Source organism: Entelurus aequoreus, linkage group LG04 (assembly GCF_033978785.1).
Source record: "Entelurus aequoreus isolate RoL-2023_Sb linkage group LG04, RoL_Eaeq_v1.1, whole genome shotgun sequence".
Taxonomy (NCBI): Eukaryota; Metazoa; Chordata; class Actinopteri; order Syngnathiformes; family Syngnathidae; genus Entelurus; species Entelurus aequoreus.
In genome coordinates, this window is record NC_084734.1 from 39,063,978 (window position 1) to 39,089,566 (window position 25,589).

General features: G+C 39.8%; 1 protein-coding gene across 1 annotated transcript; it reads right to left on the minus strand.

The window, feature by feature from the left end:
- Positions 1-206: 206 nt before the first annotated feature.
- rfx6 (regulatory factor X, 6) lies at positions 207-24,343 on the minus strand. The gene is made up of 20 exons (XM_062044849.1): positions 24,187-24,343; positions 22,869-23,025; positions 22,679-22,802; positions 22,475-22,536; positions 22,317-22,394; positions 22,193-22,220; positions 21,794-21,901; positions 21,648-21,725; positions 21,458-21,571; positions 21,342-21,391; positions 21,086-21,245; positions 20,865-21,009; positions 12,486-12,595; positions 12,288-12,405; positions 11,533-11,655; positions 11,260-11,466; positions 10,229-10,520; positions 5,853-6,193; positions 5,582-5,782; positions 207-646 (listed from the first exon to the last, which is right to left on the minus strand). The coding sequence occupies exons 1-20, from the start codon at positions 24,338-24,340 to the stop codon at positions 486-488; spliced, it is 2,811 nt and encodes a 936-aa protein (XP_061900833.1). The 5' UTR covers positions 24,341-24,343; the 3' UTR covers positions 207-485.
- Between the last annotated feature and the right edge of the window lie 1,246 nt (positions 24,344-25,589).

The window sequence follows — 25,589 nt, forward strand, 5'->3', positions numbered from 1 at the left end:
GCCCGTCCTCATCTTGTGGTTAAACATTGGCCCAAAGTTTGCTTTTGGACCTTCTGTTGTTTTCACGCCAAAGCTGAGCCAATTGTTGGCGCCATTATTGACTCAGTAATTAAAGTATTTTAAGGTGGGGACGCTGTAATGGTGACATACGCTGCCATCTGTCCCCCCTCGCCTGAGATGGATGCTTCTCATCGAGTTGATACAGTAAGTCCTAGAAGGAATATGGTCTTCTTGTCGATGATTTTACTGTACAGTACAGTACTTATTGTATGCTACTGAATGACTGCCGGGCTTCAGTCCTTCTCAGATTGTTGACCTTTATTGTGAAAAGTGCAACTTCCCTCTGGAAGCAAACAAAAAGGTTGTCTTTTCCTCGCACTTTCTATTTACAGCTCATACCAACAGCAGCTGCATGCAGAACTTGAACAACGAAGAAGCTCCTGTACCTTCCAGCTACTCTTGTCTTTATCGACTTCTTTTAGTCGTCAGAGCACCCCGCTGGCACCCATGAAGACGGTGTTGATGGGGGGTAGAGAGGACACCAGGTCCTGCACATCAGCGTGGGACGTGGCCGCACGCTGCTGGGAAGGCAGTGCATCCTGGGAGGCGAATGGAGAGGAGACGGCGTACATGCAGGGGGAAGATCCTGGCGGGGGAGAAAGTTGACATTATGTTTACATGACAAGAAAGGTTTGGAAGTTTAAATCCTGATTTCTGTGTGCGTGTGTGGGCATGGTCATATATGTCCCTTAGTGGAGCTGAATAGAATAGACCAGGGGTCGGCAACCCAAAATGTTGAAAGAGCCATATTGGACAAAAAATACAAAAACAAATCTGTCTGGAGCCGCAAAAAGTTAAAAGCCATATTACATACAGATAGTGTGTCATGAGATATAAATTGAATTATGATGACTTAAAGGAAACTAAATAACCTCAAATATACCTACAAATGAGGCATAATGATGCAATATGTACATATAGATAGCCTAAATAGCATGTTAGCATCGATTAGCTTGCAGTCATGCAGTGACCAAATATGTCTGATTAGCACTCCACACAAGTCAATAACATCAACAAAACTCACCTTTGTGCATTCATGCACAACGTTAAAAGTTTGGTGGACAAAATGAGACAGAAAAAAAAGTGGCATAAAACACGTCCTAGAAAGTCGGAGAAAGTTATACATGTAAACAAACTATGGTGAGTTCAAGGACCGCCAAAATTAGTAGGACAAAACGCTGCTCGCCAAATACTCGAATCAGTGAAGCATGTTAACATAAACAGTGTGCTTTATAACAATTAGGGAGGTTTGTGTCATGTTTGTCCTCCTACAGAAACCATATTAAAACAAAAAATATATTTTTTTCCCCTCATCTTTTTAAATTTTTCATACATTTATGAAAAAGCTCCAGAGAGCCACTAGGGCGGCGCTAGAGCCGCGGGTTGCCGACCCCTGGAATAGACTATACCGTTCCATTCCAGTCCTTTCGGTGGCAGTAAAGGACATTAAAATTTAGTGGCCCTAGACCAGGGGTCTCAAACTCAATTTACCTGGGGGCCACTGGATGCAGAAACTGGGTGAGGCTGGGCCGCAAGAAAAGATTTCTTAAAAAAAATCTAACATGCACTTTTTAATCAATTCACCTTCTTTGAATGGCTTTCCCGCCCTAGCAACATTCTCACTCACCATGTAGCTAGCTTTGACTGCTTCATCGCTCTTTTCGCTTGCTTTCTTGACGAAATCTTGTTGCCTCAGTAGACTGGTTTTAAAATTTGCAACCCGGTTCACTCTCTCATCTCCCTGGTATTTTGCATACTCTTCAGCATGTCTAGTTGTATAATGACGTTTCAAATTGTATTGCTTGTGCACCGCAACTTTCTCTGTATCAACTACAGAAAAGAGCTATAAGGATTATTCATAAAGTAGATTACTTAGAACACACTAACATATTATTTATTAATTTGGGTTTACTGAAATTACAGGAGCTAATAAAGTTACAGACATTATGTGTCATGTTTAAGGCTAAAAGTAAAACATTACCAGCAGATTTACAAAAAATGTTTGTCATCACTTCTGAGAATGAAGAGCTTAGAAGAAAAGGTCATTTCCAACATCAGTATTCAAGGACAACTTTAAAACAAATGTGCATATCAGTGGTGGGGGTTAAACTATGGAATTATCTTTACAATGAGATAAAAGATTGTAAAAATATATTCAAATTGAAAAAATACATAAAGACAGAACAATAAAATCATATGGACAGCTATAAGTGTTTACATTTTGCTTTATATTTATTATTTTACTTATTTTTTGCCTGGTTTTATATTTGTTTTGTATCATCCTGTGAGGTGTATATTACTTCTTTTGTTTTTTTTGTTCGGTTTGTACATCATGAAGTTTTGCACTTCTTGTGTTTTTTTGTGTGTTTTTTTGTTTGTTTTCGTTATATTTGGACGTAATTGTTGGTTTATTGATTGATTGATATATTTTTGTTTCAAATATGCATAAAAACAAGAGCAAGCCTGATCCAATACAGTGCTGTAGCCTTAACAGCCATTATAACAAAATGAAAACAATGGAGAATAAAAAACAAAAACAAATGAGCATTGGACTTTCTTTTTCTTTTTTTTTACATATTTGAAAAGGAGTGAGAAGAAGTTTACACTTATTTAATCCCACCCCTTTTCTTTAAATCATAAATTACTCTGAGCTAGAACTACCTATTCACTCAACGTACAAACTTAATGAACTTGTATATACTGTACATACATCATAGATATATACATACATATGCACACCACACACATACATAGCCACATCATTACCACTAGTGATCATGGAAATGGTATCATGCCACCACAACAACACCACTGCCTCAATGGGCAGCCCCACACTCTTCTGTAACACAAACAACCCAATATCAAAGCCCTTCTTCATCTCTGTACCTCTGGAATACCATGTACTTATACTTCTTTTTAAACTGGTTTATGTTTGGACATTGCTTTAACTCATCATTCAAACCATTCCATAATTTCACTCCACAAATTGAAATACAAAAACTTTTAATGGTCATTCTATAACTAAGCATTTTGAAATTTAAATTCCCCCTTAAATTATAACCGTCCTCTCGTGTGCTGAACAATTTTTGAATGCTTCCTGGGAGTTTATTTATTTCGGCTTTATACATTATTTGTGCAGTTTGATACAAAATAATATCATTAAATTTCAATATTTTTGACTGTAAGAATAGTGAGTGAGTATGGTCCAGATATCCAACCTTGTTGATCCGTACAGCTCTTTTCTGAAGTATAGTTGTTGAATTTAATTAGCTTTTATAATTATTCCCCCAGACTTCCACACAGTAGGTTAAATATGTAGGTTATATGATATCATTAAGTAACACTACGTATTATGTTGAAGGGGGCAGAAAAATATAAGATTTTTCTGCATCCTGCTCCTTCTCAGGCATTGCTGTGTAAATGTATAATTGAATAATTGAGGTATAATTGTCTATCGATCAAAGATGCACATCAATGAAGGAGATAAATAAAAATGAAATGAAATAAGACACGTCGGGGTGCCCCTGTGTTCAACAAAGAAATATTGCATCAAAAATCGTCTCTGTCTGGAGCCAACGGGGGCGGGGGGCTCGCCGTGGAGTTTATAGTTACGGTAGTACAATTAGCCCCGAACGGGCTAACATCACCACTAACGTGTTACACGTCTGATTCGCCCAGCGACTCTCTGTCGGAGTATCAGCGCTGGGGTCCAGTGCACCACACTTTTGTATTGTCGCTCGCTCCTTCGGCGGAGTGCTTTGGAAGTCTTCCCCGCCCGGACTGTTTACAACGAGGGCGGGAGCGAGCAGGCGGGCGAGCGAAGGAGGCAGGCAGGGAGGGAGGGAAGAAGAGCGTGTGTGGGTGTCGTGGAAAAGCGGCAAAATGTTTCTCTGCTTGCATCACGCAAGTGATGTCAATGCATACTTGCCAACCTTGAGACCTCCGAATTCGGGAGATGAGGTTGAGGTGGGAGGGGTTGGGTGTAGCGGGGGTGTTTTTGTAGCCCGGAAGAGTTAGGGCTGCAAAGGATTCTGGGTATATGTCCTGTTGTGTTTATGTTGTGTTTAGGTGTGGATGTTCTCCCGAAATGTGTTTGTCATTCTTGTTTGGTGTGGGTTCACAGTGTGGCGCATATTTGTAACAGTGTTAAAAAATATATAAAATACATTATGACCAGCCTCAGTGTGATATGTATTGCTGTTCCTCAAGTATGTCTTGCAATAACTAACGTGAGTCTGCAGAAGCCTCATACTACATGTGTATGGACCGGCATGTTGTTAGTATGGAAAAAAAGAAGATGCTGTGACCGGTTCTAGAGGACACTAAAGGCAGTGTCATCACAGCACGCCCTCAATGTTGTCGAGAGCCTTAAACCACACCATGATTGGTAGATTCCTTCAGCTCCGCACACAACGTGGTCAAGCGCCATTCATTTAAAACTTGCGGGCCGCACTAACATTAAACTGTCATATTAAGGTAGGGGCCGCACAATAACGTCTTGTGGGCCGCAATTGGCCCGCGGGCCGCATGTTTGAGACCCCTGCCCTAGACACTACCACATTCAGCACAGCTGCATCTGCTTGATCTGATGGGCAACACTTGCCCCCAATGCAAGCGGAATTTAACAGTAGGGCTGCAGTTATCGATTATTTTAGTAATTGAGTAATCTATCAATTGTTTTGTTTGGTTGATCGAGTAATCTAATAAAACACACTTCCTTGCCTCTTTTAGGGAAAATAGTTTAAATGTACAAGGGTTTTTCTAATGACTATTATTTCATCATATGAATACACATAACATTGAAATTGCGCTTTTACTATGGAAGCATCATTATATATTACCTATATTTAAAAAAAAGGAAGTTAAAAAAAACTATGTGGCCTAAAACCAGGTCATAGATAATAAAGAACCAAACTAATTGTATATGTATTTACCAATTTAACACAAACAGTACCATATGTAGATTTTTGGAAAAACGTGTTAGCATCAACAGACAAAACTGATGCTAACATGTCCACATGTTCCCATGTGTTTGGTTAAAACCTTTTTTTAAGCAAGTCAAGCGTTAGCAGACAAAATAGTCTTTTACCTTGTTTCTGCTTGTTTGCTGCTCTTAAATATGCAGGATGTGTTCTGGTAATGTTGTATCATCGATGTTAGTGCTGTTTTGAAATGTCAGTTCAATTTGACAGTGCAATCATTTCACCAACATGTCTGTTCTTCTCAGTTTAAAATTATTGCAAAATCTCTCTGGTCTTCCCTGGGCCCTTTGCTCTCTTTTTACCTATGCATTCTTCTTTTCGCTTGGCCCTCCGCTGGTCCCGCCATACGCATGTGAACACACACGCACACAGAATTCACAGCTCTCATCTGCGCTCTATTGAGGCAGTCTTGCGGAAACAATTTATGCGTATATTACTAAACAAAATGCAAATTGAAGATTTTTTCCAATCAAATGAATCAATGACTCGTTGTAGACCTACAGTTTGTTACAGCCAAAATGTATGTGTGTGACGTTTACCTGTTATACTTTCGACGTCAGAAAAGAACGTCCCCATTTTCCTTCCTGGCTCATCCAGGATGTTGAGGGGGTCGTGGACCTCTGAATATGTTGCAGGAAAAGTGGAGCGGAGGCTGCCCACGCTGCTGATGACCGAGACATGCTGGTCCACCAGAGGGGTCATCCGCTGGCTGTCCAGGTAGCTGTTATTACCATAGTAACCTGAGACAGGAGGCCAGTTTATGTTCATGTTTATTGTGGAGATTAATTTGTACGTTTGGTATGGTCTTACCACTTTGCCCTGCCGCTGAATACGCTTGACACCCGCCGCTGCTGTGGTTCAGTCCAAAGCCAAAGCCCTCAGCAGAGTCCAGGATCTGAGCTGCTGTCTGAGCTTCCAGACCCTGATTGCTGAGGATAGGATCAGAGCCCGAGCCGTAGTCGGAAGTAGGCCTGAGCGAGGAGGCGTAAGGAGTCAGGGAGCAAGCAGTGGCACTGCCGGAGGAGAAATGGTGGCCGTCTGGGTAGAAGACGTCTTTGGGGGACAAAGGGTGCTGGTCGTCAAAAGAGGTGTAGCGAGAGGAGAGGTGGTAGGACAAGGATGTGGCCTGACACAGACTCCCGGTCTGAGGCCTGAATGTGGAAAACACAAGAACAAATAAAGCTGCAGTAGTAATGTTTGCTTGTCTACACATGGGGGTGTATAGGAAACGCAATTTAAAGGGGTCATATTATAATATTTTTTTCCACATATAAAACACTTCCTCGTGGTCTACATTACATTTAATGGTGGTTCTTTGGTCAAAATTCCGCATAGATTATGTTTCACAGATCCTTTTATCCACATGTCTCCACTTTGACTGCGTCTTCTACCATGTTGTAGTTTTTAGCGCTTCCATATGGAGTCTACTTACAGATATAAATCAAAACTATATGCTACTTTGTTTTAGAAATGGTAACAGTGGAGGATGCGTGTCCATGTATGAGCCAGTCTGCCCCATAAGGATAGAAAAAAAACTTCGGACTACAATGGTGGACTCGCACAAAGCTCTGCGAGTAAAACTTTATCATGTATGGAGATATCCACGGACGTCAGCAATGGGAAAAACATCACAAATGTGGCAAATTCCAAACGCTCGTTTGGAGGAAGTATGAAGGAAGTCAGGCAAGATTGTTTTATAAGTATCTTCACCATGCCTCCATAGTTTAAGTTCAAATTTTCGGGACTTATGCAGATCCCAAATACACAAAAACAGGTACCAATAGGTTAAGAACATTTGGTTTTGCATTTTAAGGCCCCTTTAAGAGTGCCCCAACTTAGGAGTTGAGTTTTAAGATAAGAGCTGTCTCCTGGATATTTTTTATGATTGAAGTTGCAAGCAAACGTTTCAGTTACAAGCATCCCCACCATTAGCTGGTATATCCTTCATGGAGGGGGGGGGGGGCACAGATTCGGTGACCACTGATGAGGCCGCTAGCTGTCCAAAGTCGGGACCCAAAGTGGACCACTCATCTGTGCATCAGTTGGGGACGTCTCTGCGCTGCTGACCTGTCTCCACTTAAGGTGATCTCCTTCTGGTCCCACTATGGACTGGACTCTCACACTATTATGTTAGATCCACTATGGACTGGACTCTCACAGTATTATGCTAGATACACTCGACGTCCATTGTACCGGTCGCCCGGGTCCCCACATCTGCGGTCCCCTCCAAGGTTTCTCATTGTCATCCCATTGGGTTGAGTTTTCTTCTTGCCCTGATGTGGGATCTGAGCCAAAGATGTCGTTGTGGCTTGTGCAGCCCTTTGAGACATTCGTGATTTAGGGCTATATAAGTAAACTTTGATTGATAGTAAATGCCACAGTGAAGGCTGTAATACCCGCCCAAAACATCAGATCATGTTCATAGCTAGAGATCGACATAACATTGTTTTCCAACCATGGGAAAGTAGAAAGTGAGTGAGAAAGACAGTGCTGAAAAGTAGAATTGGATGATTTTCAATAAATTAAATAAATAAATTATCAAAAACAGGTCCAGGCATGTAATCGACTTGGTGAAGCATTGCGAGCGTAGCACTGAGATCACGGAGTTCAACGGGCGAATCGGTGCAGCATCTGCAGTGATGTGCACCTAAGATGAGACTGTAAGGTTTTACTACTTACGTATAAAATACTACACGGTCAAGCTCCTGCCTATCTTGACGATTGTATTGTACCATATGTCCCGGCAAGAAATCTGCGTTCAAAGAACTCCGGCTTATTAGTGATTCCCAGAGCCCAAAAAAAGTCTGCGGGCTTTAGAGCGTTTTCTATTCGGGCTCCAATACTATGGAATGCCCTCCCGGTAAAAGTTAGAGATGCTACCTCAGTAGAAGCATTTAAGTCTCATCTTAAAACTCATTTGTATACTCTAGCCTTTAAATAGACTCCCTTTTTAGACCAGTTGATCTGCCGTTTCTTTTCTTTTCTACTCTGCTCCCAACCCGGGTTGGACCGCTAGCCTGTCCATCAGATGGGGACATCTCTACGCTGCTGACCCGTCTCCACTCGGGATGGTTCCTGCTGGCCCCACTATGGACTGGACTTTCGCTGATGTGTTGGACTTTCACAATATTATGTCAGACCCACTCGACATCCATTGCTTTCGGTCTCCCCTAGAGGGGGGGGGGGGGTTACCCACATATGCGGTCCTCTCCAAGGTTTCTCATAGTCATTCACATTGACGTCCCACTGGGGTGAGTTTTCCTTGCCCGTATGTGGGCTCTGTACCGAGGATGTCGTTGTGGCTTGTACAGCCCTTTGAGACACTTGTGATTTAGGGCTATATAAATAAACATTGATTGATTGATTGATGCGGACCCTGTATCTATCCGTCATGGTGTAGAAGAATTTATCGGTCGATCTACCTTCCTATCCTCACCTATGTGACCTTTGGGTTGTGACCGAAAGGACAAGATCACGGGTACACCGTACAAGCGGCCGCAATGAGTTTCCTCCCTAGAGTAGCAGGGCTCTGCCTTAGAGATAGGGAGAGAAGCTCTGTCATTTGGGAGGAGCTTGGATTAAAGTCGCTGCTCCTCCACATCGAGAACAGCCAGATGAGGTGGCTTGAGCATCTGGTCAGGATGCCGCCCAGACGCCTCTCATGAGAGGCATTCAGGCTGGTTCCCTGGAACGCCTTGGGATCCCCGGGAGGAGCTGGACGAAGTAGCTGGGAAGATGGAAGTCTGGGCTTCTCTGCTTAGGCTGCTGCCCCATTGACCCCAGATAAACGGAAGAAGTTGGATGGATGAACCGCTGTTGATTTGATGTGAAAGTGTTTTGTGTTAAAAGCTACGTCGCACAACCAATTTTGGAATGTGTCTAAGAATTTTGTCCATTTGTGAGGTCGGAGGTCACCGATGTATGACTTGTTCTAGTTCTTCTACAGCAAACTCCTCCAAGCATGCCTTTATGGAGCTTGTTTTGAGAACAGGGAAAAAAGAAAAGGGTCTTGCCCAATGTGTTCCCACAAAGCTGGAGGCATACATTGTCTAAAATGTTTCGCTAAGATGAAGATTTGACAACTAAGAAGTCCAGTCGAACTTCTGACTCATTCATTGAATGACGTGTCCCAATACTTTTGCCATACCGGCGGGCACAAGACATTAAAACAACGTTGAGAACTTGTTGAATTAGGTCCTGACATTGAGCAATTCAAACCTAACGTTGGAACAACATGCTTTTGAGGACGTTTAATCAAGGTCGGGTTCTGACGTTGATTTGACCATTGAAATATGGTCATTTCCCAAACCAATATTCTACAACACAAAACACGTTGAAACAACATGCTTTTTGAGGACATTTATTCAATGTCAGGTTGTGACGTTGACTTGATCATTGAAATGTGTTCATTTCCCAACCAACAACGTGGATCCAATGTTAGACATCAACGTTGTTTCAATTTACAAGTTCAAACACTTTGCAACGTTGTTTAGAAGTCAGTTTTAAAAAACATACGGTACAGGCCAAAGGTTTGGACACACTTTCTCATTCAATGGGTTTTCTTTATTTTCATGACTATTTACATTGTGGACTGTCACTGAAGGCATCAAAACTATGAATGAACACATGTGGAGTTATGTACTTAACAAAAAAAGGTGAAATAACTGAAAACATGTTTTATATTTTAGTTTCTTCAAACTAGCCACCCTTTGCTCTCATTACTGTTTTGCACACTCTTGGCATTCTCTCGATGAGCTTCAAGAGGATTGGGTTTTTACTTTACAGGTGTCCTAGTTTTGATGCCTTCAGTGACAATCTACAATGTAAATAGTCAGGAAAATAAAGAAAACACATTGGAATGAGAAGGTGTGTCCAAACTTTTGGCCTGTACTGTATATGTATAATCAACATTGTAACAATGTCTTGTGCCAGCTGGGATGTAGTGTGTGGAGAGGTTTACTACATACATTTTAGGTTCGAGACCATGGTGGTTCAATTACTGCATATCTAAATCATGTAACGCAAGAATGGCTACACCAGAAGAGAAGTAATAAGGTTTAGGAACGGCCAAGCCAGAGCCCAGACCTAAATATAACTGAAAACATGTGGGGTAACCAGAGGGGGCATCGCACAAAAGGGAACGCTCTCGCACATCATATTACAGCTGTATGGATATGAAAAGTGACCTGAGTCCAGGCTGGTAGTTGGAGGTAGCGCCGGGTGCAGGAAAGTAAGTGGAGCAGGGGTACAGGGTCTCCGGGAAGGTGGTGCTGGTGTTGGGCTGGGTCATGGAGGTCAGTGTGGAGAAGTAAGACGAGGAAGAGGATGATGTAGAGGTGGAGGTCAAAGAGGAAGATGTGATGGTTCTTCCCGCCATGGGTCCCTGGTTGATGACGGATCCTCTGTGCACCAAGGCCGCTGGAGATATGGGGGGCGTCATGACGGAGGTGGAAACCTGAGAGAAGTCCATGGGACCACCTGGGAAAGACAGAATCAACCAGGACTGACATTTTAGCTGAGACCAGTGCTTCTCAATTATTTTCTGTTTTCGGTTACACCCCCTAGGAAGAAGAAAACATTTTAATACAATAACTCGTGCTATTAATCACAAAAACTATGGCGTTTAATGATGCATATAGCCATAGAGTAATCCCACAATTTATTTTGTCCGCACATGCTGCGTCACAATGTCTGTGGATGGTTACCTGAAAGATGTGGGTTGTTATATGTCAGGGAGCAGATCAATACATGTGACAGTGCAATATTGAGTCAGGAGACTCTGACAGGTGTGCTCCCTAACAAATTTCACTTTCAAAATAAAAAACAACAACAAAATAAACTCTGACGATAATCTACGAGATATCGTTAGCAAGTTTTGAACATATAAATGGCGTGATCTTAAGTTAAACATAAAAAAACATTTTTCTGACATGTTTTGTGTCTAAATATTGGGGCCTTTTTTAAAGTTAATTTGAATTATGCACGCAGGTAATATGCTGCGATTAATCGTGATCAATCAAAAATCAAAAGTGTGATTAATCTTTTTTTTTTTTAATTCTCGTTTAACAGTGTTAATAATAATATATCATTACCAATGCATTAATATTGTTTTTACAATATGCAGAAGGCCAATAAAAAAAGAGCTGCGGAACAAAAATGGCCTCCTTTGCTCACTTTGGACACGCCGGACTTAGACATTTTATGTGTCTCTTTTTACCTGACCCAGGGTAGACAACAGAATCTGTCGTCGGGTAGATGCCGGCGCTCGTCTCGTCTCCTTGCTGCTGACTGGTGGACACAGACATGTAGGTGGGCTGTCCTGGGGACTCGCTCTTGACCGATTGGTCGACGGTGGTGCCGGACTTGTTGCGATTGGCTAAGAAGCAGGAACTGGGAGAGGCCAGAAAGGCGGCTTTACTTGCACCTGAAATAGCAAAAAAATCTGCCTCAACTGCAGTCCATGTTGGATCTTTTTTATTGTCATCCATACCTGCTTTCTTCATGTGTTTGTCCAGAAGGTTCTGCAGGTCTTGTTCCTTGTCGTTGTTAAACTGAGATTCCAGAGCCAACAGGATGTATTCGTCCAGCAGCATCCGGATCAGATGGAAGGAACCTGAGCACGGCCCAGATAGAAGTAATTACTTTTAACCAGGGCTCCTCAACGCAAGCCAAACAGCAACCAAATAATCAAATAATACAATTTTACAGAAAACTTAATGGAATAAATACATTGCTGGATAGCTCAGTAGGTATTTGTGCTTGTTCTAAACCAGAAGCCTGGGCTTTAATTGCTGGGCTCCCTAAAGAGGTGTGTGACAAAATTAAAAGGAAATATTCCACAGATGCTCCTAGATCAGGACATAGGACCTTGTTCTTCCTCAGTTTGTCCAGCAGGGTGACAGCTGGTGTGTTTGAGCGTTTTTTTGGAGCTTAGTGGGAGGAAGCAGACAAATGGTCGGTGTTTATTCACACACCGTGTTTGAACAGCGAGCACACGACCCCGAGATAAGACTGTTTAATCAAGCCCAGTGGGGCCATTACAATTTATGATGCCATTGTGCAAATTCGCTGCGTGTGTGTGTGTGTTTAGAAGACGGACGCACAAAACTGACCTTCCAAATGATTGATCCTAATACTAATAATGCAAAAATGTCCCTAATACTAATAATGCAAAAATTTCCAGGTTGTGTCTCATTAGTGTGTGCAAAATTGTGCTGTTGAGATGGATTGTGGTTCTTTCCTTACCAAAGCTGGAGGCATTGTTGAGCGTGAGGTTGTGCATGACTCTGGCACCAAAGAAGCTCCACCTGAGCAGGAACTCCTGAGCTCGCTTCTTCACCGTGCGACCCGTCTGCTTGCTTGGCTGCTTGCCCACAAAGAAAACAAAAAAACAAAGTGTGAGTCTACTTTCTGGTGTTTGCAGGGTGATTTAGATTCAAACACCTTGATGACTTTGTGCTCCACTACCGAATCCAGCCACTCGATGAAGGACTCCACTGTGGCGTTCTTCCTCAGCAGCTCCTTTAGCTCCTGGAAGACAGTGATGGCGTCGTCTGGAGGAAAATAAGCGCCTTCGTCATGCACAACAATAGATGAATACATTGGAAAAAAAACTAATCCTGGTAATGTAAAAGACTCTCGGCAGAGATATTGAATACATTAAGTAATTGAACCTCCACTGTAAAAACTGTTGCCTAGATCTAACTCAATAAAAATAAGGCAACATTTTCCAAGCAATTTTTGTTAGTTTAGTCAACTAATTGGTATTTTGAGTAAGTAGAACTTAATAATATGCATTTCGATTTATGCAAAAAGATTAAGTTGCGTTTACAGAAAAAGCCAACAAATTGAGTAAAATCAATGTAAAAAAACATCAGCATATTAAACACACAAGACTTAATTTAAATAAGTAACATTTAAATGAAAAAATATTTTTTGTACTCAATTTTATTAATTTTGACCAACTTACCCTTTCTTTGTTTTGAAAATAGAAACTGCTTAAAATAATTACTTAGAATAATAATAAAAAAATCAAGACATATCAAATTCCAACCTTTATTAAATCATTACCATATAAAAACAGTGGCAATGAGCTGGACAGTATGAACAGTCAACATCCATATTTAGTGCATAGAATGCATGACCTCAACTTTTTAAAGTGCTGTATAGAACACCTTCACAGTAGTTTTCTTTTTGTAACCGTATACATGTTATTAAAACATTTCCACAAGCCATATTCAAACCGTGTCAATAAGCTGGAGAGTATTAACAATCAAGAACAACAGTATACGGTATAACTCGGTTGGTAGAGCGGCCGTGCCAGCAACTTGAGGGTTGCAGGTTCGATTCCGCTTCCGCCATCCTAGTCACTGCCGTTGTGTCCTTGGGCAAAACACATTACCCACCTGCTCCCAGTGCCACCCACACTGGTTTAAAATGTAACTTAGATATTGGGTTTCACAATGTAAAGCGCTTTGAGTCACTTGAGAAAAAGCGCTATATAAATGTAATTCACTTCACTTTTAGTGCATAAAAGAATGCATGACCTCAGCATCTCAAGTTTTACTTAGAACCTTCACAGTACAGTTTCTTGCTAAAACAATTTAACATTAAGATTATCTGTACTTCTGTAACAATTCACAAGCAGAACACCTTCACCACAGTGTCTTTCAGTGTGTATATTTTGAAACATTTTAACTTAAACAACTCACAGATCCCTCCTTCTGACCAGCTGGAGCTTCACAGTGGGGCAATTTAGTGTGTATAAAACATAAAAAAAACTTAATTTACACAGCAGAAACGATGACCTGGAGCTTTGTATAAAACCTGAACAGGACAACATTGTGAAGAATTCCACTCAATGAACAATGTATAATGATTTTGAACAGACACAAGAAAATAGCTGTTCAAAAGTGCAAGCTGACAGTCATGGCTCACTGCCTAAGCTAGAAGCTTGTTTTTGAGAGTCATGAATTTGGGGGTTGGTTTTGGGCGCAGTGTGTCGAGTCCCACAAAAAGTCTTTGAAACACCTCAAATGTTTTGGAAAGTTTGGATGGATACTCAAGATTAAGTGGATACGTCAACCCCAGAAGTAGGCAGCATGCTTTGGCTAGGTTTCCAAGATGAGTAAGGACTGGTACTCCCTCAATGATGATTCCTACTGCATTTGGCTCACGACAGATGTAGATGCTCATATTCTTCATTTCCAGGTCCTCATGAACAGTGGTCTCTGCAGTTCCCTTTCAGATACAAAAACAGTAATTTAAAGAAACAAACATCTAATTTTATATTTAATATAAGTTGTGTGATTTAATCCAGGTAATGATTACTTTTGTGAAGACCATTTTGAAAACTTTTGAATTCTAATTTGAGATCTTGTACATTAAACTTGGTACAATAGATGCATTTCCACCCACATGCTTTTTATTGGCATTTTTAGGGCAAACAGAAACACAAGACAGAAAGGCATCACTCTGTGGTGCTATGCTAATTGGCTATCCTGGGGCTCCGGCCAACTAGCTGCATGCTCGACCTCCACCTGACAACTGCTGGTTCAGTCAGTTCACATAAGTAAACCAAATTTAAGCTTGTACATCAGACTGATCCAAAGCTGCTTTTAAACAATACTCACACAGTAGTCAGAGATGAGCTCCTGTCCACTCTCTCCCATGTACTCTATGAGGCATCTCAGAGTCACATCTAGGGATGATGTTTGATAAGGAATTATCGAGTTCGAGCCTATTATCGAATCCTCTTATTGAACCGATTCATTATCGATTCTCTTATCGAGTCCAGATAGGTTGTTGTATATGGAAAAAAACACAATATTTGGTTTAACAAAAGCTCACTTTTATTACATAATAAAAAAATAAAATCTAATAAATAAATAAATATTGACTGTTACCCACCTAAAAAAATAAAATAAAATAAATAAATATTGACTGTTGTTACCCAAAGTATATTAAGTGGGATTTTTCAGAGAAACAAATATATACAGTAACACAAAAACAACCTGTCTCTGTGATCACTATAGGTGTATAAATAATAATATAGTGTTAAATAAAATCAGTCCCTTGGGCACAAAACTGAAAATAATACAGCTCTCCAAAAAGTGCACTTCTGCTGCTATTGGACATAACTGTTTGTTATGATGCTTTGACATTTTTGCCCTTTATTTCTTTATTGAAAGAACATTTTATGAAGAGAAAAGTTCTTTGCAAATGTGGTTACAATGCTAATAAATGAAAAGTTAAACTAAAAAAAGAAATACACTTTATTGAGTTAACATTATTTCTTTATGGGGGAAACATGTTATGAGCTAGAGAATATAACAACTACACTACCCAGCATGCAACGGGAGTTACGAGCATGCGCGGTAGCCCCGAAAAGTGTTGCATGTTGCCACGCTGTGAAAGTAAACGTCAAGAACTCAGCCAACACGCCTCGTCTGCATTATTTATAATTAGACAGACAACACATCTACAGTGTGATTTTGTTTTGTTTACAAGGAAAGAAAAACAAAAGTTAAAAAAGGGAGATATGTTGTATATATATGTATGTGCTGCGGTTGTTTTAAGAACGTTGCGACAGCTGCCGTAAAAGAGGTGCGTTGCTATGTTTCCGGTTGGTCGTAAAAGTGTCCGTCATGTGTTTTACCCTGCTAAAATCTCCCAGTAAAGTTATTCGATGGATTATAGCTTTTGTTTTGAACTTTATTACACCTTGGAGCGCTTTTTCCCGTCCATTGTTTTCCTGCTTTCGCTATCTGCGCCTAATGACTGAGCTACGTGACGTCATTTATTGTGATGTCCCACGGAGCATTTCTGGTCGGGACGGGATTCGAATAAAGAATCAACTCTTTTCCTTTACTATAGTGGTCTCGATAACGGGTACCGGTTCTCAAAAAGGGATTCGAGTCCGAGGACTCGGTTCTTTTCTTATCAAACAACCGGGAAAACCAGTTTCGAGTATCATCCCTAGTCACATCTCTCTTCATCACTGCAGAGGCACTTGGGTCCTTGAGTTTATAGAAGAATAATAAATAAATGAATTTTGTTGGCAATTTTACTCCAAATCTGTGATATCGTTATTAGAGCATGATTACAGATTCAGTTGTAAACTTTGAAACCACTTTTAACCCACCTGTATCAGTTCCATCAACAAGTTCTTGATGCGCTGACCAGTCACTCCACCTTTTGCACTGAAGAGCTCCAAGAGTTTCGGAGTGTACCTGTCCAGCTGGGACATAAATGTTGATTCCAGTGGAATAGCAGTGCACCTTCGGAACTCTTCATTAATCTGTAAGACAGCAAATGTTGACCGTTACTGATATTAAGGGTTTTAGTATACATTTTCAGGCAAAAAGTGAGTCTAGTATGTCATGTCCAAGTCACAATGGAAACTTGGTCAGGAAAAATAGAATGATAAATCATTTACCTGGAATGGTTCGAAGAGGGCAGGCCATCTTTCCTTAAATTCTGCCACCCAAGCAGGAGACTTGGCAACAACTTCCTGTCTTCTCCAACTGTATACGTTCTGGCCATCATATCATTGATGCTCCTGGCACAGTCCTTACACAGAGGGCAGGTGAATGAAGGACTTACTTGAGGTGAGTTGAGGAATTTGATTTCTGGGTGGTATCTTCACAGATGAGAGCGAAGGGAACTCCAGCATTTAAAAGAGCATGCATGGGCAACTTATATGAATGCAAGGCAAGGCATGGCTGTGTCCAAAGGTCCCATGGTGCAGTCTGTAATGCTTTAAAAAATCACTCTTGGTTGGCACAACAGTGCTGCACAATTTACAGGGCCATCCCATCTGTCATTGTAGAGAGAGAGAGAAAAAAAGACAAGTTATGGTTCTTGTCTAACGTCTTGGATATATAAGCCTGATGAGAGCCCTTTATATGTTTTTTTTAAACCCTAATATACTCAATTGCAGTGTTTCCTCTGGATTTTTTTGTAGCCGCGGTGGTCTAAGTTGGTAACCTAGCAACAGTAGGGTGGTCCAAAAGAAAATTTTGAAAAATTACCCTTTAAATCAGGGGTCCCCAAACTTTTTGACTCAGTGGCCGCATTGGGTTAAAAAAATTTGGCCGGGGGCCAGGCTGTGTGTATATATATATATATATATATATATATATATATATATATGTATATATACATTGTCTTTATAATCCGTTTTGTCATTTAACATCAATTAACATTGATGTTCATCAACATTTAATATTGTCACGTTATCGATGGGAAAATTCATTTTTAGACAATATGATTTGCCTGAGCAACTAGGAGACACCAAGAGTAACAAGTGGTAGAAAATGGATTAGAAAGGAAAGATTTAAAAAAAAAAAAAATTAAAAACATTTGTGGGCCGGATTTTGGATGCTGGGGGGCCGGATCCGGCCCGCAGACCGTAGTTTGGGGACCCCTGCTTTAAATAGTGACTACTGGTGAGATTTTTTTGGGGGGGGAAATGTTGAGATTGAGACTTACACAATGAGTGTTATTCTTACAAGAGTAGCGTTTTGCCTAAGAGTGTGCATGGACAGCAGGTCTGAGGGGGCTTCAGATAGCTCTGTCAAGTGTACCTAGCTAGCTGCTAGCAACTTTTAATGCAAGCTAGTGAAGCAGCTTTAATGTGGCTGCTTATAAACTGAAGAATAAAATATTAAACTACCACGCAAATACAACGCTAATTATAAACTGCACAGCTATAAACAATGTTTGGTTGAAGTTAATGAGCTGTTGGAGGTAAGAGCAAATTCGAAATGGCGGTCGGCGGGAAAAGTAGCAAACTAAATATAACGTTGAGCCATGCTTTTGAAAATGTATACATTTCAATCCTGGCAAATACTGACTTTTAACAATATAAATTGTTACTTACATGAGTGATGAGTCCGGTAAAGTGTTTTCCTTGGGCTCCTGTCTGGGCTTGTTCTTCCACAGCTGCATGCAGGTGGGCGGTGCCTGACGTTTTAGGTCTGATATAAACCTTTGAACTGAGTTTTGCTAAATCAATTTATGTTGGAAGTCCAATAAAATTAATTTTATCACATAAAAAATTAAGTTACGAAAATATTCACACTTTTTACTTATAGATAACTCAAAAACTATAAAAAAAATAAATAAATTGATTTATTGGAATAAATATACTTTTAAAAATTAAGTAAAATGGACAATACCACTGAAAGAGTTTTTACAGTGTCCTTGGTGGAGTTAATATTGAATATTTTCAGTAACTTTACAACTAGTGGCAGTAATATTGAATATTTACAGTAATTGTACTTCCTTGGTGGTGGCAATAGTAAATATTTTCAGTAAAGGAACCTCCTTGCTGGAGTTATATTGAATACTTCCAGTAAATGAATCTCCTTGGTGGAAGTAATAATGAATCTTCCCAGTAACTGAACCTACTTGGTGGTAGTAATATTGCAAACTTCCTCTTAATATGAGCTCAAGTGGTGGAGGTAATTTTGAGGATTGGCCGAAGCCTAAAATCCTTGGTGGAAGTAATACAGAATATTTTCTGTAACACAACCTTTGTGGTAGAGGTAACATTAGAGGGGAACTGCTCTTTTTTGGAATTTTTGCCAATCGTTCACAATAATTTTTTTACGGTTTTTAAAGATGATAAAAAAAACGCTTGTAAGATGAGGCTAATGCGAGTCATCGTTGTAGCCTTCAAAGCCATCTAAAACAGGGGTGTCAATAATACGGCCCGAGGGCTGGACCAGGCCCACGGACAGGTTTTATCCGACCCGCGGGATGAGTTTGCTAAGTATAAAATTAACCTGAAATTTTTGAATGAAAGAAACAGCTGTTCTAAATGTGTCCACTGGATGTTGCAATAGCAATTCTTTGTAACTTTGTAGAGGATGCTACATATGAACAAAATAAACCACATGATGTTGGTGCAGTATTAGTCGAGGAAAATTATCAAACTACATAAATAACATCCTGTAATTTCATTTTGATATAATTGTTTTATCTTGATAGCTTGAAAATGAACACCAATGAGTGGGCTGATGAACGTTATCACATAATTTATTCAGAAACTATAAATAACAACAAATAAAGTATATAAACTATTAACCGCAACAGGTAATTGTTAAAAAACAACAACAACATTATGATTTGTACAATTCCAGAATGTGCTTGTTCTTTTTTTTAAACAAAGAAAACAATCTGAAATTGTCTTTATTTTTAAGTTAGTGAGTAGATTTTTCTCCATGTGGCCCCCGATCTAAAATGAGTTTGAGACCCCTGATCTAAAACAACTTCAAAATCCTCCATCAACGTTTTATACACACACTGCAAATCTATGTGAACTAATTATTTGGCGCATTTATTTCCGTTTCCATAGCAGCGCACTTCCGACTTCCTGCAACAAATTTGTTCCTACTCCCGGAATCAAACGCGAGTGTGTTTTCTAACCTTGGCAGACTTGGTAATAGACAACAAAGATGATTATTTTTGGACAAATGAAGATTCACCACCTTATCTTTTTTAAACTAAATATAAGGAGGATGAACTGCTGCTTCTAGAAGCGAGTGCGAAGAAGAGGCTGAAACGTTGGAGCGGACGGAGGCCGAGAGTGCGACATGGTCACGCTGCAAATCTGGAACTTTGAGCCAAGCAATGCTGAATTAATTGATTGTTTACCCAAATCAACTGGACACATCCTCGGCCAGTTTGACCAAATGGACAACCGTCCATCGAGTAAGTCACTATACTATTGATCATGATACATGCAACACATCAACGTACACTGCAATGCATATGCTTTCAAGTTAGCTGTGTTCAAACAACACATTAAATGTTGGCTAATACTTTACAGATACTGTAATATGATTGTTCATGTTTTTCAGTCAGTACAAATTGGTGTTGTATCGCAGTGTTGTGCATTACAAACTCAAACGAGTTTCATGCTGACGCAGAAGCTAGCTTATCTCTTTCCGTAGTTAGCTTTTACGGCTAATACCATAGCACGCCAATGTGTTACTACGCTAGAAAAATAGTTCCTCAGTCTTCGCTCTTACAATAACAATGTCGCTACAGCTTGGTTTTAAACAGGTTACGGAACGTAAATGAAGTATTGTTGACGGTTTTTGAATGCATTTTTAAAGTGATTTAGAGGTAGAAACGATTGCTCCCATTTGCTGCATTGCTGCCACCAACAACGAGCCGATTTCTATGTGAATGCAAAAAAACCAAAACATTTGGTTTCCTGTCTCTCATAATAATTGTGAACGATAGGCAAAATTCCCCAAAAAGTGCAGTTCCCCTTTAAGGACTTGGAATAAATGTAATGTCCTTCGAGGAGCTAATACCTAAGTGAAAACATCCTCTCAAGAACTTTTTTGCAGGTGGAGTGAAACATTCAGGACTTTGGCAAAACATAATTCCCTTTGTGGCGGTACATTTGCATATTATCTATAAATTAACCTCCTCGGTGGAGGTACTATTACATATTTTCTTTAAATTAATTTTCTTTGTGGAAGTACTGTAACATATTTTCTATAAATCAATCTCCTTGGTGGAGGTACTATTGCATAATTTCAATGAATTACATCTTTGGTGAAGGTAATTTTGAGCACTCAGCCTAAAAACATAACACCTTTGGTGGTGGTATTTTTGCCTATTTTCAGCAAATTAACTTTTTTGGTAGTGGTAATACAACTATTGAATATTTTATTTAAATATTTATTTTATTGGCAAAGATAAAAACCAGGACTTGGACAAAACACTCGGTGGATATAATATTGACAAGTTGTTTTCAATATCAACTCCCTGGAGGAGGTAATCATTGACAAGGCGACTCACGCTCAGAGTAGGCGTCGTGCTCGTGGTCGACGGCAGCTGTGATGCTGAGCAGAGACTGCAGGCTTATGCTGTGAAGATCGACGTTGTCAATGTCCAGCACCATGTTGGTCACCACGTTCTGGTCAAAGAGTGCCGGGCGAGCAATCTACAGCGATGACATCATCACCATGACAAGTTGACTTGGTCTGCAAGATGTTAACAAGTGGAACTCTGTACATCACCTGCGCAAGGTGCAAGAAGGATGTCTGTCTTTTCAGGGAGGAGATGAAGCGGCGTGCGATGGGGAGCTTCTTGGCTGCGAGGCTTTCTGGAAGGTTCTCCAGGGAAGACGCCAGCCAGTGCTCCCAGTGCTTGGCAAAGTTGCGGATGTCTGCCAAGAGACTAATTAAAAACACAAACATTTGATATTGTGGTGATGCAAATTCTATTGTTTTTCTAAAAACTGACAAATATTGTACATACAAATATACTACTAACCTTTCTGGCATCTCTTGCATTGTGGCAGGAATTAGAATATCAGTCAAAACCTGAAAGGTTGCAAATGTGTTGGTACTGTATCGACAATATTAGCATGTTGGGTGTGTGTTGGCCACCTTGTAGAGAATGGAGTCACACACACACAAGATGTCGACGACCACCGTGTTCTCCAACAGGTGCAGCAGGTGGTCGGGCATGCCCTGCCAGAAGTGCAGCAGGAAGTTCTGGATCTGCAAAAAAGCCAATAAAAAGCAGACCAATCATTGAAGTGGTCTCTAAAGGTAACCACGAGTCCGATATGTTCACCTCGTCAAAGTTGATGTTGATGGCGTTGTCTAGGATGCACTGGCAGTGAGTTTTGTACATCATGATCAGAGTGTCCACCTGCACATACGTCATGACTTCACGGGCTTTCTAAAATCATTGGGAGATCAAGTGTTTGGTTTAACAACCTTGTCTCTGGAGGTGTTTCCCTGCAGGACGAGATGCTGAGCACTGGGGAATTCTGGCAGCAGCGTTCCAGTTTTGGAGCTCAGAGAATATTTCCTGGTGAATCCTCCCTGCACAGAACATACACATCTTCTAGATCAGGGGTCTCAAACTTTTGCAACAAACATACTCTGGCCAGCACAAAGAGCAACTTTCTGTAACCAAGCAGAAGTGTCTCTAGCCATCTCCCGGTGAACTGAACAGTGTCAAAATATAAAACATTTTACAATAAATTTGACATTTATAAAGACTTAAGTCCTACCATAGCTCAGAGTTACTATACCTGCTGGTAGCATAGTAACATTATTTCATCAAAGCGAAGCATACATTTATAGATGTAAAAAACGTTTGTGAGATGTTACCTCATTCTTCAGCTTGCTCCCGGAAAATCTGTCAAATAAAAGGTGAACTTTTATACGTGAAACTAATCACAACATTTGGAAATTGTCAATGTTGACCAAAGTAAAGCAATTGGAAGTAAAGTACCTGGTCAAACCTTTACCAGAATAGACCGAGTGATAGTAGGCACTGCTCTCTTTGATGCCGATGCCATAGTAATGATACCTGCCGTATAACATGATTAATATATCATTATACCTACAACAGTGTATCAGAAAATAAACTGCAGGAGTGTTCAAACTCACTTGGAATGTCCTCTTGTTCCAAGTCTTCTTGTAGTAAGGAGAGGGAACTTCTGTCGTATCGTCTGAAGAGTTCACGCAAGTATTATCAGAGAAAAGAAAGAAAGATAAATAGGTGTGTAACTATCTCAATCATTCAGTCGTCTAAAATAATGCCTTTAGAGACCGCAATGAGGACATTCTGAAATGTTCTGTCTCTCAACGTACTTTTCCAAAAGTGGCAGCGCAAGCCGGTTCTAGTTTGACCTTCCTACAGAAGTCCAGGTAGTGAGCATAGAGGATGCAGCGAGGAAGACACACACCCTCACACACAATGTAGTTTTCCTCCAGCCTGTTGACAAAAAATACACTAGTAAAAATAATATTCATAAAATATGACTATTACTCGCCTCCTCACCACTGCAGGGTGAGCTGTGTCTGTTTCTTCTTGTCTTTGCCTATCTTAATGATGCTCTTCCTGGGAAAGGGGGGGCTGGTTTTGGCGCTCGGGTCCACGTCTTGGTCTTGATCCCGGTCTTCCTCAGAGGAGGCCATCTCATTGCTGTTTTCCGCCTCTGAGGACACAGAACACACACGCAGAACCATTGACAACTATATTTAATCACATAAAAATACAATTTATTGTACAGGTGCAGGAGAGGGATGCGTTGCCACGGTGATGTAAAATAAACCTGTCCTGTCAAGAAGGACGTCATCATGCTTTAAAGCAGTGCAAGTTCTCAACCTTACTCACGGGACGTACACCCTGTGGACTACAGTATTTTCTTCAGTAAAGTATCCCTTGGGTAGAAAAAAGTACATTAGTTTGAAAAAGAAAAGATGTAAAAACCCAGGCCTGTGATTTATGACTGTAAAAAACAGGTGTCGTTTGAGAACAAATTTAGACTACTTCATTTGAAAACAAAGAAATAAATACACCTTTATTACAAAACATAATTATAATAAATAAATGTTCTAGATTGTGACTACAAAAATAAATTTATGAACTTTTTTTATTATTGTTTTTTTCTATTTTGTCACTCTCTTAACTTATAAAATGAGGCAAACTTACAAAATCAAGAGATCAAATACATATTTCCCCTGGTAATTCTAGATTGTATATAGTACATTTTAACATCAAGTAACAATGGGGTGCCTTCAAGTATACTATAGCACTATCTTTTGAAAACCACTGCTTTAAACAACAACAAGTCTATAAATGTCCAACTTTATTCATCATCCAACAAGCAAACTCTTCAGTCAAACAGCTGAAAAAAACTGTTAAAAATTGTAATAATTTGAAACCTTTAAAACAATTAAATACATTAAAATCGTGTTTTTCAACCACCTGAGGCAACATTACATTTCAAGCAATTTTAAGACTTTCAGGGATCTTTGTGGATGTTTGGCTACTATTTTTATCCAAATGTACAGGTCTACTATATATTGGTGGAAAATGTAGCATTTTGTCGCTTTTTATTTTGTTGTGGCAGCACCTAGTGGCTCATTTGTGTCCTTGTCAGGTAAAATTTCCATCAGAGAGACAACCAAACTCTATTAAGACATTGAGCATTCATTTATTGGTTGAACACTACAAATATTGTAAAAGTGTCAACATGTTAAACATGAATGAATGACCAGTTATTGACATGTAAAAGTGATAGGATTAAATAAAAAGTGTTAAAAACCTGTCTGAAAAAAACCCTTCAATATAATAACAACAAATGGGCCTTTACCTGATTTGATGCCAGAGTAATCCTCCAGATGAAAAAGTGAGGATCCATTGGTGTGATTTTCCTCCAAAGGTTTGGTGAAAGAGTGAACAGGAAAGAGTCCATCAGTGGCTGAAGTCTCTCTGCTGCGTTTCATCGGCATGGTCACGGACTGCATAGGCGAAAGAAGGAAACAGAGTCCAGATCTGCTCAATCATTGGTGCCGCTTGACGCCTTCCTTTCGAGGAGACAGCAGGCCCAGCATCTTTTTTTTGGTCAGCTTTATCCAGTGTTGGAGCCAGAAGCAGGTGGAAGAGGGCCTCGGTGCGGAGCTGTGATAAAGCAGAGAAGATAATGAACAGGGAAAGCAGGCCCGTCTAATGAAGCTGTGGATGCTCGCTTCATATTTACAGAAGAGATTCTTAATCATTAACTGAAGAAAGGCCTCATCCATCTGTCCATCTAGTCAGCTTTCTCTTTGCACTCACCATGTACAGGAAACATTAATGCTAATGATCATATATATATATGTATATATTTACACACATTTATACATATATATATATATATATATATATATACATATATACTGTTGGAAGCATATCCATATTTAAGTGTTACTTCTTTCTAAACTCCTATAGTCATATAAAGAATAGCTAATATTCTTCCTTCTTTTGAGTCTCATAGTAAGGTGTTGGCCTTCTAGATTGGAATGTGTCAGAGTAGAGATAACTCGGAGTAGTCTAAACAAAGAGTGTGGGGGCGAGGGACAGACGGAAGATCACGGGACTTGCGGGAGTTTTGGGCTAGACCGAGCTAGACCGATCTGGACCGGGCTGGGGAACGCTGGTGTGCTGGATTGGTCTCAGTTTGTCCTCTAAGCTTGGAGAATAAACCACAAAATACCAACTATTGCCTGGAGATTGAATATAAACATCAGCGTATTGCCATAAAAAGAATCTGGGAGAGACTAGCAATTTGAATTCCCCATTGGAGGAATGCTGGTCAACGCAACAATTCACATATAAATATATGTACATATACATATACATATATGTATACGTATACAGTATATACACATTTATGTACATATGTACATGTACTGTTTATACTTATACATACACACATATATACATACATACATACACATATATGCATACATATACACATATATACATACATATATACACATATATATATATACAAATATACAAATATATATATATATTTATATAAATATATATATATACACATATATATATATACACACACACACACACACACACATATATATATATATATATATATATATATATATATATATATATATATATATATATATATATATATATATATATATATATATATATATATATATATATATATACACACTATATTGCCACCGATCCAAATGATCAGAATCAGGT